The sequence below is a fragment of the Felis catus genome, chromosome D2, assembly GCF_018350175.1.
Source record: "Felis catus isolate Fca126 chromosome D2, F.catus_Fca126_mat1.0, whole genome shotgun sequence".
NCBI lineage: Eukaryota > Metazoa > Chordata > Mammalia > Carnivora > Felidae > Felis > Felis catus.
Window position 1 is genome coordinate 29,733,486 of NC_058378.1, and position 16,036 is coordinate 29,749,521.

General features: G+C 38.9%; 1 protein-coding gene across 5 annotated transcripts in view; it reads left to right on the forward strand.

Moving 5' to 3' along the window:
* Positions 1–16,036, forward strand: part of TET1 (tet methylcytosine dioxygenase 1) — a 137,117-nt gene that overhangs the window by 35,117 nt on the left and 85,964 nt on the right. For all 5 annotated transcript variants that reach the window (XM_023240497.2, XM_023240498.2, XM_045040061.1 and 2 more), the window contains one exon: positions 5,651–5,704. In XM_023240497.2, the coding sequence (XP_023096265.2) occupies positions 5,651–5,704 (54 nt within the window). The remainder of the gene's footprint in view (positions 1–5,650; positions 5,705–16,036) is intronic.

Sequence of the window (16,036 nt, forward strand, 5' to 3'; positions counted from 1 at the left end):
TGAGGGCACAAGATTTATTTTTTTAAAAGCACATTTAATGTAATATTCATTTAAATACCAGTCTTCTAGGAATATGAGCCACTACGAAGTATGTAGGATTTTGCATTAAAAAATTTTTTTAGGGGCGCCTGGGTGGCTTGGTCGGTTAAGCATCCGACTTTGGCTCAGGTCATGATCTCACGTCCATGAGTTCGAGCCCCGCGTCAGGCTGTGTGCTGACAGCTCAGAGCTTGGAGCCTGTTTCAGATTCTGTGTCTCCCTCTCTCTCTGCCCCTCCCCTGTTCATGCTCTGTCTCTCTCTGTCTCAAAAATAAATAAACGTTAAAAAAAATTAAAAAATAAATAAATAAAAATAAAAATAAAAATTTTTTTAGGGGTGCCTGGGTGGCTCAGTTGGTTAAACATCTGACTTTGGCTCAGGTCATGATCTCACAGTCCGTGAGTTTGAGCCCCACATGAGGCACTGTGCTGACAGCTCAGAGCCTGGAGCCTGCTTTGTCTCTCCCTCTCTCTCTCTACCCCTCTCTTGGCTTGTGCTCTCTCTTTCTCTCTCTCTCTCTCAAAAATAAACATTAAAAAAATTTAAAATTTTTTTTTAAATTAAATTAAATTTATTTATTTATTTTGAGAGAGAGGGGGAGAGAGAAAGTGCAAGCAGGGGAGAAGGGTAGAGGGAGAGAGAGAATCCCCAGCAGGTTCCACACTCCGAGTGCCTGATGTGGGGCTCCATTCCATGACCCTGGGATCATGACCTGAGTGGAAGGCAAGAGTCAGTCACTCAACCAAGAGAGTCCCCCAGGCCCCCTGCTCCCAGAGTGTGTAGTTTTGAAGATGTTTCAACCATAAAGGTTATTTGGGGGATATTTACCAATGTCTATTGTTGGGTATTGAAAACGAAGAGGAGTTATAGACAAAGCAGGGTAGACAGTTAAACTTCAGCTCAAGTCAAGTTCTAACTTCCTGTGTAGTGTGAATTAAGTAATTTTATCTCTTTGAGCCTTAGTATATCTATGAAATAATGTAGTTAGACTCAATTTTTTTCTCTGATGTTCTCTTTTAGTTCTACAATCATTCGATTTCAAAAAAAATTTTTAAGTTTATTTGTTTATTTGGAGAGAGAGTGCACATGTGAGCCTTAGCAGGGGAGAGGGGTGCAGAGACAGAGAGGGAGAGAGGGAGAATTCCAAACAGGCTCCACACTGTCAGCGTGGAGCCTGATGCAGAGCCACGACTTGAGCTGAAATCAAGTGTCTGACACTTAACTGAGTCGCCCCTAGAATCATGGGATTAAGAGAAAAGAGATTCCATTTTGTAATATTTGAAAGAACCTAGAAGTTACTACAAAATTAAGTACAACTCATGCAACTTAATAACCATGATTTCTTGTGAGAAAAGCAAATAGACTTAAGTGACAAAAGTAAGTTCTGAGTAAGTAAGACTCCAACACAGGGTTTCTTAGTTTCTGATCTGCCATTTTCCAACACAATCTAGTGGTGTGTACTTTGCCCCGAGTGATAAGAGAGTGGGAATGGCTTTCCTGACCTCCAATTTCTCAGCTAGCAATGTCTGATTATTTTCTCCATCAAAGCTTGCCATCACCTAAGCCTTGAGTTGAGAGACTGACAAATCACCAAGTATAGGATTTAGAGCAGATGGTCACAACCAATGCAGGTTACCAATCTATTCTGTGTTCAAACAAGTGCAGATCTTCATGGTATAGTATCAGTTGGCTATTTTGAGTCAATGTTAGCTCTGGTCACTTTAATTAACCCTCATTTTTAGCTGAGATGAGCTTTGGCTTTATTTATTAATTCATTTTGCAGAACACTGCACACAGACTTCCAATGTTTGCTTAGGTTGCCAAGTGCAGTGTTGTATGACTTCATGAGTATCCCATGCAGTGAAAATTCTGTCAGTGGGGCTTTAAAAAGGGGACTGACTTCTCACTGATGTGGATTTTCGGTACACCTAACACTTGGAGCCCGATTTTGTTTTATCGAGATGAACATGGATCACATAGGTAATAGGTTGATTTTCAACATATGATTTATTATATATCATGGCCAACTTCACTAAATATTGAGCAATCAAGCTGGGAAAATGTTGATACTTTTTAAAAATTATATTCAAGTATTCAAGGGGGAGAGGCATTATTTGTAATTGAAATGCAAGGAACTTTAAGAAATGTATGGGGCGCCTGGGTGGCGCAGTCGGTTAAGCGTCCGACTTCAGCCAGGTCACGATCTCGCGGTCTGTGAGTTCGAGCCCCGTGTCAGGCTCTGGGCTGATGGCTCGGAGCCCGGAGCCTGTTTCCGATTCTGTGTCTCCCTCTCTCTCTGCCCCTCCCCCGTTCATGCTCTGTCTCTCTCTGTCCCAAAAATAAATAAACGTTGAAAAAAAAAAAAAAAAAAGAAATGTAGAGCTACCCTTGCATGCACTGACAGGAATGTAAAATGGTATAGACACCATAGAAAGTTGGGTGATTCCTTGAATAATTAAAATTATCATATGATCCAAAATTATCACATGATCCAGCAATTCTACTCCTAGGTATACATTAAAAGAATTAAAGGCAGGGACTCAAATAGATACTTGTACCCATGTTCATAGCTGTATTTTTCACAATAGACAAAAAGTGGGAACAACCCAAATGTACATCAACAGAAGAACAGATAAACAAATTTGGTGTATATACACACAGTGAAATACTATTGAGCCTTAAAAAGGAATGAAATTCTGGGGCGCCTGGTTGGCTCAGTCACTTAAGCTCAGGTCATGATCTCACAGTTCATGGGTTGGAGCCCCACATCTGCCATCAGCACAGAACCCAGTTCAGATCCTCTGTCCTTCCTCTGCTCATTCTCTCTCTTTCAAAAATAAATAAATGTTAAAAAAAATCTTTTTTTAAAGTGTTTATTTATTTTTGAGAGAGAGACAGAGTGTGAGGAGGGGAGGGTCAGAGAGAGACACTGAATCTGAAGCAGACTCCAGACTCTGAGCTGTCAGCACAGAGCCTGATGCGGGGCTCCAGCTCACAAACCCTGAGATCCTGACGTGAGCCAAAGTGGGATGCTTAACCAACTGAGCCACCCAGGCGCCCCAAACTTAAAAAAATATCTTATATTAAAAAAAAAAAAAAGGAATGAAATTGTGACAATCTCAGAACATGGATGAACCTTGAAAACATTACATGAAGTGAAGGCCAACTATTGTGTGACACCAGTTATGTGATATACTAGAATAGGCAAAGTTATAGAGACAGAAGGCAAAATAAAAGGTAGTAAAGGCTGAGAGAAGGTGAATGAGGACTTACTGTGGAATGGATATAGAGTTTCTGTTTGGGATAATCAAACAGAGCTGGGAATGGAGGGGGGAATAGTTTGACAACATTGTGAATGAATGTAATGCTACTAAATTTGTACACTTATCAATGGTTAAAATGGCACATTTTATGTTATGTATATTTTATCATGCACACACACACAAACTTCAAAGAAAAAGAAATGTAGGGCCGTTTTCAAAATGTTGTATTACGTCCTGTTTTCCTACCTGCTTCGTGGATGCTTCATTCACCACAGAGAGCTTCTTGGTGTGGGCACAGTGTGCTTGAAGTTGCCCTGAAAGATGTAGATAGGTCAGAACCCACTGGTTTGGCTACCAGGAGGCTTGCTTTTTACATTTGTTAAAAATTTGAGGGTGGGTAGGTGAGAGAGAGGTAGTTTAAAGTCGGAAAAGAGTGCATGTTGGACTTACCATCCTAACAAGAAAAGCGTGCTTTTGTGGCAAACCGAAAGGCTAGGAATCCAGGGTGATGAAATACAGGCCTTCCGGCCCTCGCTCTGTTCCTGATTTCTGGTTGTGGGAATCTGTTCTGAATCCAACTGCAAGTGGAAAACCCATCTTTGGCTGAGCAGCAAGGGAGGCCCTCCTGCCAATCCCCTAAATGTGTTGCTGAAACTTTGGCCCTGGGAGGATGGAGCTGAGGCTGTCTTCCCAAGATCTGTGCAGCTGTCAAGGTGGCTGTGATGGGACTGTGACTGGCCTCTTCACTACATTTTGGCAGTGACCTTGAGACCTGCCAGCTCACAGCAGCTGTCTTGGTTCTTTTTCTCCTGCCACTGTTGCCTGGCCAGGGGGCTTAAGGGGAGGGAGCTGAACTCCTCTGGCTCTGCCACTCTCAGGGTCTGGCAAGTTCTGGCTCTGGTGCCCAGCTCTCCCAGTGCCTACCACCCACTGGGCACAGTGGCAGTCCAGGTGCGTGAGTGTGGGTGGCTGCCTGTGCCACCTCTGGCTTCGCTCCCAATTCCTGGGAAGTGGGTGGCCCCGACTGACCATCAGCCTGCTGCGCAGACAGGCTCCACGTGGGGACCCACTTGGCAGCTCCACCGGGAGATGCTCGGTGACAGCTGATGATCTTGGGAGACAGAGGAGCCAAAGGTGCCCCTTCTATCCCAAAGGTTTGAGCCCACCTTGGGACAGTAGGAATTTTCTCTGGGAAATGAAGGTCACCAGAAATGTGCAGAGCAAGAGAGAAGTCTTTTTTTTTCTCCAGCCACTCAGAGTGGCAAGTATATTTTGTAAACTCCTCCCCTTCTCCTTGTCCTCATCCTGTCCTTTTCCTTTTAAGTGGCTTCATTAGTATTTTCTAATCCGCCTTTGTCATTGGACATTTATTGACAGAAATCAAATTGCTGTGTTTCTGGGCAAAGCGCCTGCTGCAAAGAGGTGTGGTTCCCGGGGAATGAGACACGCAGCCCAACAGCTGAGCCTACACTGTCCTCACATAACCTCCCTGCCTTAAATATCGCCAATATTTAGCCTTGCCTTATAAAGTAAAAATGCACAATACCTTCCAGAGTTTCAGCAAGCCCAAATGCCCCCCTCGGCTCAGTTATATCTCCTGTACGTTGGAGGCAGAGCCGCGCACCCCTCCCCCCGCGCAGACCTGCCCTCGGAGCCGCCAAGAGGTTACTAATCAGGGAGCCTCCGCCATCGATCCGATGGCGGAGACCTGGGGGATTTGTGTGCATTGTTTTTGCTGAAGCCTCCTGTGATTTCGGCGCGACCAGATCCTCTGCAGCGCACTCCATGTCGCAGCTTGTGGCTGCCTGTGTCCTGTGGTGAGAGCGGAGCCGCACAGGAGATCCTTTGTCTAGGAAGGCTAGCAGAGAAGATCACTTTGGAGTTGCTAAGCTCTGCATTGCCATTGGCTGCACTCTTTGTGGGGCTGTTTTTGCAAAAGGCATGCCCAGCACGTCTACAGTGCTGGCAGGCCAGGGCTGCCTTTAAACACCATGATAATAATACCAAAAAGCAGTTTGCAGAACTGTTCCACTGTAGAGGCTTCCTCTGCAGAAGCAAGCAAGATGGCTACCTCGTGGGCTTCGCTGTGAAGAATGCAGAGGCTAATTAAGACAGACTTTAAGGGGAAAAAAGGGTATTTCCCTACTTCATCTTTATGCAAGGCTTTTTTTCAGTGACTTTTAAAGTCTACATTTTACATAAGCTCTTTAGGTTCTGCCTAGCAAACATGTTGATGATTTTAAATGGTATAAGTAGTTTTCTAGAGAAATAGCCAAAAAATTTGGGGGGGTGGGAGCTAATTTTTTTTCTTAAACGGAGGCTCATTTTGCAATTTGATTTTTTTTAGGTTATAAAAGAAAACAAGAGGCCCCAGAGGGAAAAGAAGCCCAAAGTTTTAAAGGTAATCAGCTATTGATTAAATCATATTTAATTTTTTTTTCCATTTCATATAGTATTTTTCTGTCACTTAGGAGTAAATTTGCAGTACAGTGGATGTGAATTCTCCCGGATTTTCAGTAGATAAATGAATTTTCACTCAACTAAAGTGTTTTCTCTTTTCTTGATGTGCTGCATAATGTGCATATTAGCATCCTTTATTTTCAACCCCACACAAGTCTCCAGAAGGAAAAGTTTATATGCAAAGTGTTGTGAATAAAATTTGTTTTTCCTCTGTAGATCCCTTTGTAGCATCTGCATTTGTGGTGTTGCACCAGTGTGTAAACTTAAGCTCTTAAGGAGAGAGACACTATTTGAAGTTGACAGCTATGATCCATTGTGATTTTAATAGACCTTCCATTAGATACTATTTTAAAATGTGTGGTTTTTCTTTCCAAAGGAAAAGGTCCTTAGAGGTTTTAGTTCAACTTAAAATGTGTAAGCCATTGAGATCAGCCAAATTGCTTAATCCCAAATTCTCACTGTATCATTTTTAATTTCGGGCTTCATAGAGCTGTAGGAATATGCATGGTTTCATTATTTTCAATAGTTTGCCTAATGAGTATTTAGTAGTAACCTAATTCAGCTATAAGCTAACAGTCTGTGTTATGAGCTTTGTACAGTATTTAGAAGGGTTAATTTAAAAGCATATGGCTTACTAAAAGTTCAAGGCTAGCTTTAGTTCAGTAAATGGGTGCTTATGTGTTAAAGGTTTCAAGTGGTATATTGCTATTTAAAATGTAACCAACCTGAGCAAGTAACCTTTTTAAATCATAAAGACATATTAAGCAATAAAACTTAACTGGTCTTTAAAATTATATTATGTATATATAATTAAAAATATTTTAAACCTAATCTTAGCTTTTCTTTTGCAAATAAAGTTTTAGCACTCAAAGAGGAACAACATGTTGAGCTATGGATGTGGCAAATTTTTATCTCATTTGCTTCCCCAGTTGTGTGCCCTGAAAATGTTATTACCATGGAGAACCAAACCTTGCATTGCTTTCAAATTTGTCTGACCACCTTGAGTTTCTGTTTCCTGTGTGTATATGGCATTGCCTTGTACATTTTCATCAACCAACAAGTATTTGTTTAATATTTACCACACAGTCATCAGTGTTCTAGGCACCGTGAAATGAATGAAATTGCTTGGCACAAATTCTCATTGGGCCTGGACAAATAGAATACTGGTTATTTTCAGGGTAAATTAACCCCTCCTGTTTTTCTTCTGCATGTTGATTCGCTCACCCCCTCTCACTTCCTTCCCTTCCTCTAACTATAGAATTAATATCATCAAAAGCCCTGATTATGTTTCTTCATCTCTTCTTACACTTTCTGGGTTGGGTGTGTCCATCTTAGGTGTTTTGTCTTCAAATCTTCAAGTGAGAAATTGTTTTGGTGCTGTTGTTAAAATGGCTCTCAAATTTGCAGGGGGTGGAATGAGGGTATAGGAGAAAGAGGTCAATTACATGGACACACTAATACAGACTAAGCTTGGTAGCTAAAGCATCATCTGCCTTTGCTAAGAAGTAGAGTTGGGCTTTGGGAATACTATTTAATTCTATGTTTATTTTGTTAGTCTGTGGGTGTCTTGTCACCTGAAATAAATTTCAGAAGTAAATATACTGTGTGTTGCTTTTTTGAATCATGGCAATGGACTCTGACTTATTTTAAAATAAATGCCTGTGGGTGGCTGAATTTCATGGGCCACGGAGAGCAGAACTGAATTGTTGCTCACTTTCCTCTATCTATCAATTGTTGTACAAGAGTAGGGAAATGCCCTTAAAGGAAAAAATAATAATTTCCCCCTGATGTTGGCATTTTAAAATGTTTTCTTCAGTTTTCTGTTGGCTGTAATGTATTTTGTTCTCCAAAGAAAGCTTTGTTTCTTCGCTCCACAGTAGAAATGCTAAAATGCTGTCAGGTTTTCGTTTGATATGGGTAAAATAAGTAGAATATGGTACAACCCTGAAGGAGATGTTAGGAAAACTGAATCCATACTTGGGGAGGGAGGGAGGGGGAAGACCACAACCTTCAGTTTAAGGTTTTATAGGTGAGGACTTAGGGTTCCAGCAGGCTGCTACCTGGGAGAGTGGTGACGGGAGTCTACAGGTTACAACTTGGTCTCCTTTTGTAATTGGCTCTTTGCATTTGGCCTTGTGCCAGAGATCCAGTCTGCTTGCTTTGACTCTGGCCTCTTAGATCTTCAGATCTCCTGGGTCCCCTGCTCTTTGTCAGGGTAGATGCTGCAGGCATCCCCGCTGATCTTCACTTTCATTATCTGTGGAGAAGCAGTTGGATAGGTGAAGAGTCTGATTAAGGAAATTGGGTGCAGACTTGAAGCTTGTCCATCCTACTCTGAACTTGCCAACTAAATATTGAATCCAGTTGTGGGGCTGAAATTGCCTGGTATGTCTCATACCTCTAAGTTTTAAGCAATCTACTGTCTATGTCGATAACATATTTATTCTATTGTAGTTCATAATTTAAAACTGTAGATGTGACCTCCAATCCCTGCCGAGAGAGATAATTTCCTCTAACTGAAATGACAGTTTCTGTCCAAAGCACTCATGGCCAGAATGGGTATCAGATGATGGGGGTGGTGGTGTTGGGGGGGTGGGGGTTGGCACAGATGCTTGCCCCCACTGGTTCTGGAGGACAGGTTCCAACTGAAACCCTATTGATTATCACTAGAGTTGCTGTGATATATACATGGCAGCTTATTGGCTGTGCTGTAATTGTCTCCTTGACTCTTGAGCAAGCTAAACGTATGAAGTGATTTCAGTGATTGATTCATAAAATTGCACTTGTGAATGGCATGACTTGGAGCTCTGTTTGGTAGAAACATTTACATGAATAATCTCAACTTGGTGTGTCAGAGTAAAAGGGTATATTCCCTTAAATTTTCTTAAGAGAAAATCAATTTTAAAGTAATATCACTTTGGTTAGGTTACCAATCATTGTCCCTGGGAAAAAAATCAGATCGCACAGTTATTTGGGGGTAGTGAAGGGGAATTTAAAAAGGGAATTGTTTAAGAACTGTAAGTAAGATTAAGGAAAAAACTAGGGATGTCAAAGCATCCCAGGGTTAGTGACAGCAGAGAGTTCTCACCACCCATAGGCCTGGAGAGACCAGCGTGTGGGAGCAAGTATCCAGGCATAAAGCATGACTGGAGTGGAAGAGATGTCGCAGGGCTTTGTTGTGGATTTGGTAAAGGGATGTTTCTGCAGAAATAAAGTTCTTTGGGTCGGGAGGTAGGGGGGTTGGAAATAAATACCCTGCCCCCCAGTTTCTTGCTGCTTTCATTGGCGGATCCAATCAGAAGCCAAAAGGGAAGGGAGCATATGGATAAAATATGTCCCAGTGAACCTCCTGTGGCATGTAAGAGGGTGTATAAGATGGAGTATGGACCTAGAGGGGCAAACAGAACATATTCAGCATCACTAGTGACCACAGGGACAGTATAGTAGGGTCCAAAATAGTACTAGAGCCATTATTATGTAAGAGAGTAACATTAGGCAAAGCTGGGTGAAGTGTATATAAGCAACCCCATACAGTGTTTGCAACTTACCTGTAAATCTAAAATCATTCAGAATAAAAAGTATGGGCATCCCTGAGCATGGGCCACATTTATACCTTCTGTAATTAGACACACTCTTTCTAGGCCAATAAGGGATATTTTCTAGCTATTTGGTTACAAAATATCATCAAAGTAGTATTTGGAAGAACTGAGTGAGCAAATTTAAAGAAATGTCAGTGGATATTAAACCAGGAAACTGTCTACAGATTATTTAGAAAAGAAAAAATGAAAGCTAAGTGATCTTCCTGCTAGCTTCTACACTGGCAGGCCCTACTCTTCACTGTTTCCTTCCTTCCTTGATGATGCTGATAAAGGAAAAGAACAAGTGGTGGTGGGGGGGACATAAGACATGTATCTCACTAGGGGAGAAGAAGACACTCACATATAGCTACTCTTAGGTTTTTAGGAATTATGTTTTAAAAGGAGAATAAATAATAAATCATATTCATACATGGTCTTGATTTGCAAGACATAGTGACATTCAAAATATCTAGTACCGTCATTGTCTGGCACATAGTAAATGCTCAGTAAGTTCAGTTTCCTGAACAACATCATTTATATCCAATAAATATTTTCTTAGCATTTACTAAATGCTGGGACTACAATGGTGTACAAGACCAAAATTATTTCTGCCCTCATAGAGGTTAACTATTACTTAGGGAAGGCAGGCAAAAAAACAAAACAAAACAAAATTAAAGACAAATGAAAAAATTACAAATTGTACATGCTTTGAATGAAACAAACAAAATGCCAAGCTAGGGAAATTTACTTCATTTGTAAATTGTTACCTATACTAGTGCTGAAAAAAGTACCAAATTTGATATCATTGAGTTACCTTGTTTATTTTTAAAACCCATTAAGCTAGGAGACAAGGAAGATAACAATGTTACTAAAACATTTTCTTTGCACACTTATCTACAACTTTGTTTCAGTTCATAAAAAAAAAAATCATTAGTAAACTTTTCTTAACTCTGGTTATAATGTAACACTCTATGATTTATAGTAACATGTTGCAAACTTAAGTGATAGATCACATGCGGAGCTTGACCATTGTTCAGGAAAAAAAGCATGCCATTTTGATAGTCTTTCATAGTCTCGTGCAATGAATCCCGGTCTTCTGAATATAATAGAGCAGTGCGGAAAAAATTCAGAGTGGGTGATGACAGTATCCGCAAAGCAATACTAGCTTTAAAAAATCCGTATAAATTATAAGAAGATAATCTCAGAATACAGGACAGTCATATAAATTTAATTATTTAGTTTAATGATTCAACACATGGTCCTTATTTTCCTCATTATGTCATAAACTGGCAAAAATTGTCAAAGATGTGTGCTCATCCATCAGTGTTTATTCACATGATCAAAGGCACACATGGGGCTTCTGGTTTGCATACCCAGAAATTGTAATATAGCGTTTTGCCCAGAGATGATCAGACTGATTTCAGGGCTGGGTTCTCACTAAGCCAAGCTCACACACAGTCAAATCATTCATTTATTATTGGAGCACGTACATTTCCAGTGACTCAAGGCCCATGTTCATTCTGTAATTTCTAGGAATGATCCCAAAGAATCAGTGAATAAAAGCCAAGTGGGGTGAATGGGCTTGAGGAAAATTTCATTCAAGCTACCAGGAAAAAAAAAAAAAATCTGTTGAATTCTTCCTAGCTAAGAAAAGAATATATACCTTGTTTCTTGAATGTTTATGCTCATTTGATACTGTGTTTGTGTTGTGATAGTGCTGGACTAGAATGTATTCTGAAGAGTCAGATAAAAAGAGCTAAATAAAAAATATTAAATTTTTGTTGAAACGTTACTAGTATTGTAATTAATTTTCAAGTGTAATTAATTTAATGCCCCAAATATGTTCTAAAAATGTTTATTTAAAGATTTGATGATAAGATTTACCTGCCACAGTGGCCTAAGCAAGAGAATAAAGATTATAGAATCTTTTTTTGACTTGTTCTGATGATTTATTGTGGTTATTTTTTTAGTTTTTAATTTTTTTAAGCTTTATTTTTATTTATTTTGAAAGGGAGATAGAGAACAAGTTGGGGGGACGGGGGGGGGGGGTGGACAAAATCCCAAGTCGGCTCCCCACTGCCAACACAGAGCTCAATGTGGGGCTCCTACTCAGGAACCGCGAGATCATGACCTGAGCCAAAGTCAAGAGTTGAACACTTACCTGACTGAGCCACCCAGGCACCCCTGATTTATTGTTTTAAAGGCTGACTCTGAATCCTTTTTGAACTAAAAGCAGGACTTTCTGCATGTGACAGATTTTAAGAGAAGAGATGCTATAGTTTTATCATCTATTTTTAAAAATTACTGATGTCATATGAATTTGATTAAAACACATGTTCTTTTCATGGTTCTAAGGAACCAGATGTTAAACAATAAACTTATTATAGGGACCAGGTTATTTTAAATAACTAAATTGTTTAAGTATTATGTATTGTGTGTATTTAATTTTAAATATAGTACACACCTAAACATACCCACATAAGATCATAGGATTGTTGTAGAATTAAATTAATTATTTAATGCATGTAAAGTGGTGGGGCGCCTGGGTGACTCAGTCAGTTAAATGTCTGACTTTGGCTCAGGTCATGATCTCATGGTTCCTGGGTTTGAGCCCCATGTTGGGCTCCGAGCTGACAGCTCAGAGCCTGGAGCCTGCTTTGGATTCTGTGTCTCCCTCTCTCTCTGCCCCTCCCCTGCTCATTCTCTGTCACTCTGTCTCTCAAAAATAAATAAACGTTAAAAAAATTTTTTTAATACATGTAAAGTGGTTAAGACAGCATGGCATATAGTAATTTATCAGTATATTATTATATCTGAAGGTGTAATGTATGTTACTAAAATTATTGAGTCTTTCAGAAAATGTGTATTTTCTTAGCAGCATATTCACTTCATTCATTCATTAAACCTGGGCACCTGGGTACTTGGGTGACTCAGTTGGTTAAGGTCCAACTTCAGCTCAGGTCATGATCTCATGGTTTGTGAGTTCGCGCCCTGCATCAGATTTGTTGGTGTTGGGCATAGATCCTGCTTTGGATCATCTGTCTCCCTCTCTCTCTGCCCCTACCCTCCCCCTCAAAAATAAATAAATATTTAAAAAATTATAAAAAGAAATATATAAACTTATATCCCAGAAAGCCTTTTCTTTCCTTGTAAAAATGTAATTTCTGCTTTTTATCATGAGGAATATCAGAAATAAGACTTTATTTATTTGTTTATTTATTTATTTATTTTTAAATGTTTATTTATTTTTGAGAGAGAGTGCAAGTGGGAGGGGGCAGAGAGAGGGGGGGAACAGAGGATCTGCAGAGTGCTCATGCTGACAGCAGACAGCCGGATGTGGGGATGGAACCCACAAACCACAAGATCATAAACTGGGCTGAAGTCCGATGCTTAATCCACTGAGCCACCCAGGTGCCCCAGAAATAAGACTTTAAACCTTGAAAGCACTAAATTTCTCTTTCCCCCTTTATTTATAAATATATTATAGAATCAAGTATTCTATTAATAAAGCTAGAATATCATCAGTATGAAAAGTAATCTCACACTTGATGATTAGTTTGAATTATAGAACTCAGGTACAGGGGCACCTGGGTGGCTCAGTTTGTTGAGCATCTGAGACTTGGTTTTGGCTCAGGTCATGATCTCCCTGCTTAGTGGGTTCCAGCCCTGCATCGGGCTCTGTACTGGCAGCAGAGAGCCTGCTTGGGATTCTTTCTCTCTCCCTCTCGCTCTCTGCCCCTTCCCCACTTGTGCTGTCTCTGTCTCTTTCAAAATAAATAAACAAACTTAAAAAAAAAAAACAACTCGGGTACAGAGACAAAGATAGATGGATATGAAGACATCTGAAGCAGAATATAAGTTTTAGTGATGTTTCCAGGTTATGTATCTTTTAAGCCTGTTTTCTTACAGATAAGAGTCACATAATAAAGTTCTCACTAAATTATCAAAAAAATTATCTTAAATATCTGAAAGTATTTTTTCTTAGAAAGCAATGTTTTCACTTAATATCCTATGTATTCATTCTACTTTAGAAAAAGACAAAGTTATCTAATTTTCAATTTTTGAAATAAGCTTAAAAGTACTTTAGACAAAATAGGAAAAAACATATCGAAATGTTCTGAGTATTTAAATGTTGACATCATAAATATTTAGTGCTTTTGATTACTTTTCATTTTTGAACGTACAGTTACAGTTCATATTTGAACTGTGTATCTCCTGAATTAACGGCACCCAAAGGAAGGTACATGACCTTTAATGTCACATAGCCCTGAGTTAAGCTCTGCTGCTTCCTCTTCTATTTACTATATGACCTAAGAAAAAATTTTTTCTTAGTGTTTTTATTTATTTTTGAGAGACAGAGCAAAAGCTGGGATGAGCTAGAGAGAGAAAGGGAGATGTAGAATCTGAAGCATGACCTAAGAAATTTTAAGTGAACTCTCTGAGACACATTTTCGTTATTTGTAGAAGGAGAGCAGTAACTAATCTACAGGATTATTTGGCAGCTTGCATAATTTTTAATTTTCTTAATTTATCCCATATGTATTTGATCTTCAATAAATGATAGCTTTCACCATCGTTATTGTTTTTGTTATGAGAACAATCATAACTTTTAGGTTTAGAGCAGCAGTTAACTTTGTGGTCTCCAGAATATCTTAGTGTAATACCTTGTGCCTATAATTCAATAAATGTTAGTTTCATGAATGGTCAAATTAATACATATCATGGCCTGAGTTTAGTCAGTTAAGTTGGAACTGTTAGATGTTACTATAGTGACATCTCAGTGTATAAGAGAAACTGTGTTGTCTCAAATCATCCGTCCAGGTCTGAATAGTCTGTGTTAATGAATTGCTATGGAAATCAGAATACATATCTAATACATTTAGTTTAATTGATTAATTTTTGTCTAATTTTTATTTGAAAAGCTAAGCCTACAAAAAAGTTGAAAGAAAAATACATTGAACATCTGTATTATTTTATATACTTAATATATATATATATATATATATATATATACACACACACACACACACTTTTTTTTTTTTTTTTGCTGGAGCATGTGACATTTTACCTGTAAATACTTCAGCATACCTGTCCTAAGAAAAGAATATTCTTCAATGTAACCACAATACAATGATCACACTAAATAAATTTAATATTGATTCAGTCTAATCTAAGATACTGTCCATCTAAAAATCTTTTCAATTATCCTCCCTCCCCCCCCCCCCCCAACAATCCTTTCTAGCTGTATTCCTCCTGATTTAACAATGAGTCCTCGATCACGTCTTGCATTTGATTATGTCTCTCTGGTCTTCCTACCATTGTGTGTATGTGTATTCTTTCTTGACTGATGACTTTTAACACTACTTGTCTTTTCTTACATTCTTATAAAATGTTTTGGTTTGACTGTCAAGAAATCTGGGTAACAGGCAGTAAATTTCAGGTTTTCGGTAGATTGTCCAATCCAGATGTAGCTGTTGGAGAGCGTCCAGTGATTCCTGGATTGGATCTTAAATTTCTGATAAGAGGTTAGCACATTGAAAAAAAAAAATAAGTGTAAATTCAGAGATTAACTTGATCTTCTCCATCTACACTGGACGCAAGGAATGGATACCTTGAATATTGGTGCACTGAAATAAAGAAATGAAAAAAAAGAAGTAAAAGTATTTATAGAGCCATGGGGAAGCACTTACAAAAGTATTATTGACTTGAAGTAAGGGTTTTGATGAATCTTATAAAAATCTGAAGTTTATTTGATTAAGATAAATAAAAACTATTTCAAAATGTTAATTTTATCACCCTACCCATGAAGTCTAGTTTATCCCCTCACTTAATGGATGGTGTGAAATAACTGCACTGCAGGTTAGAACATTTCATCAGAAATTTAATCCAGCTGTCCAGGGTTTATTTAAAGCCTCTGATATTTGATCACTTCACTAAAATAAGTTAGGACCATCAGAAAGCTGAATTACTTGGTGCACATTTCCTAAGGTCCTATGCATTATGATACATAATACAGTTGTATAGGGCCTGACAGGCTAATGTCTGCTCAATATAATTTCTAGTAAAAATTGTCCGTGAAGAAGAAGTTGCATGCTGCCCACGGTCACAGAAAGACAATGTAAGCAATGTTTTCCAATTTGACTTTTCAGTCAGAAACTCAATCAAATTCATAGGTCAGGCAGTGTCATGTGCTCCACTTTGAAATGAGAAAGGCTCTGGCCTTCCCACTTCTTTCTTGTGGACTTTATTAAAATTTTAAAAATTTTAGAGGGCACCTGGGTGCCTCAGTTGGTTAAGCAGCTGACTTCGGCTCAAGTAATGATCTCTCAGTTTGTGGGCTTGAGCCCCGAGTCAGACTCTGTCTTCCTCTCACCCTGCCCTTCCCCCACTCACTCCCTGTCTCTCTTTCAAAAATAAATAAAACATTAAAAAAAAAATTTTTTTTTTAATTTCAAGCAACAGAAAAGCTATGGGTAGTTCAAAGTATTCCCATACACCCCTCACCAAGTTTTCCCAAATGTTAATGTTTTATCTTGTTTGCTTTATCTCTCTCTCCACATACATGGATTTCCCCCTGAATTCTTTGAGAGTACATTTCAGACATACTAAAATGTGTACTTCTTACAAACAAGGACCCTTCTTATATAATGATAGTACAAAGATCAAAATCAGTAAACTAACATGGATATGATACT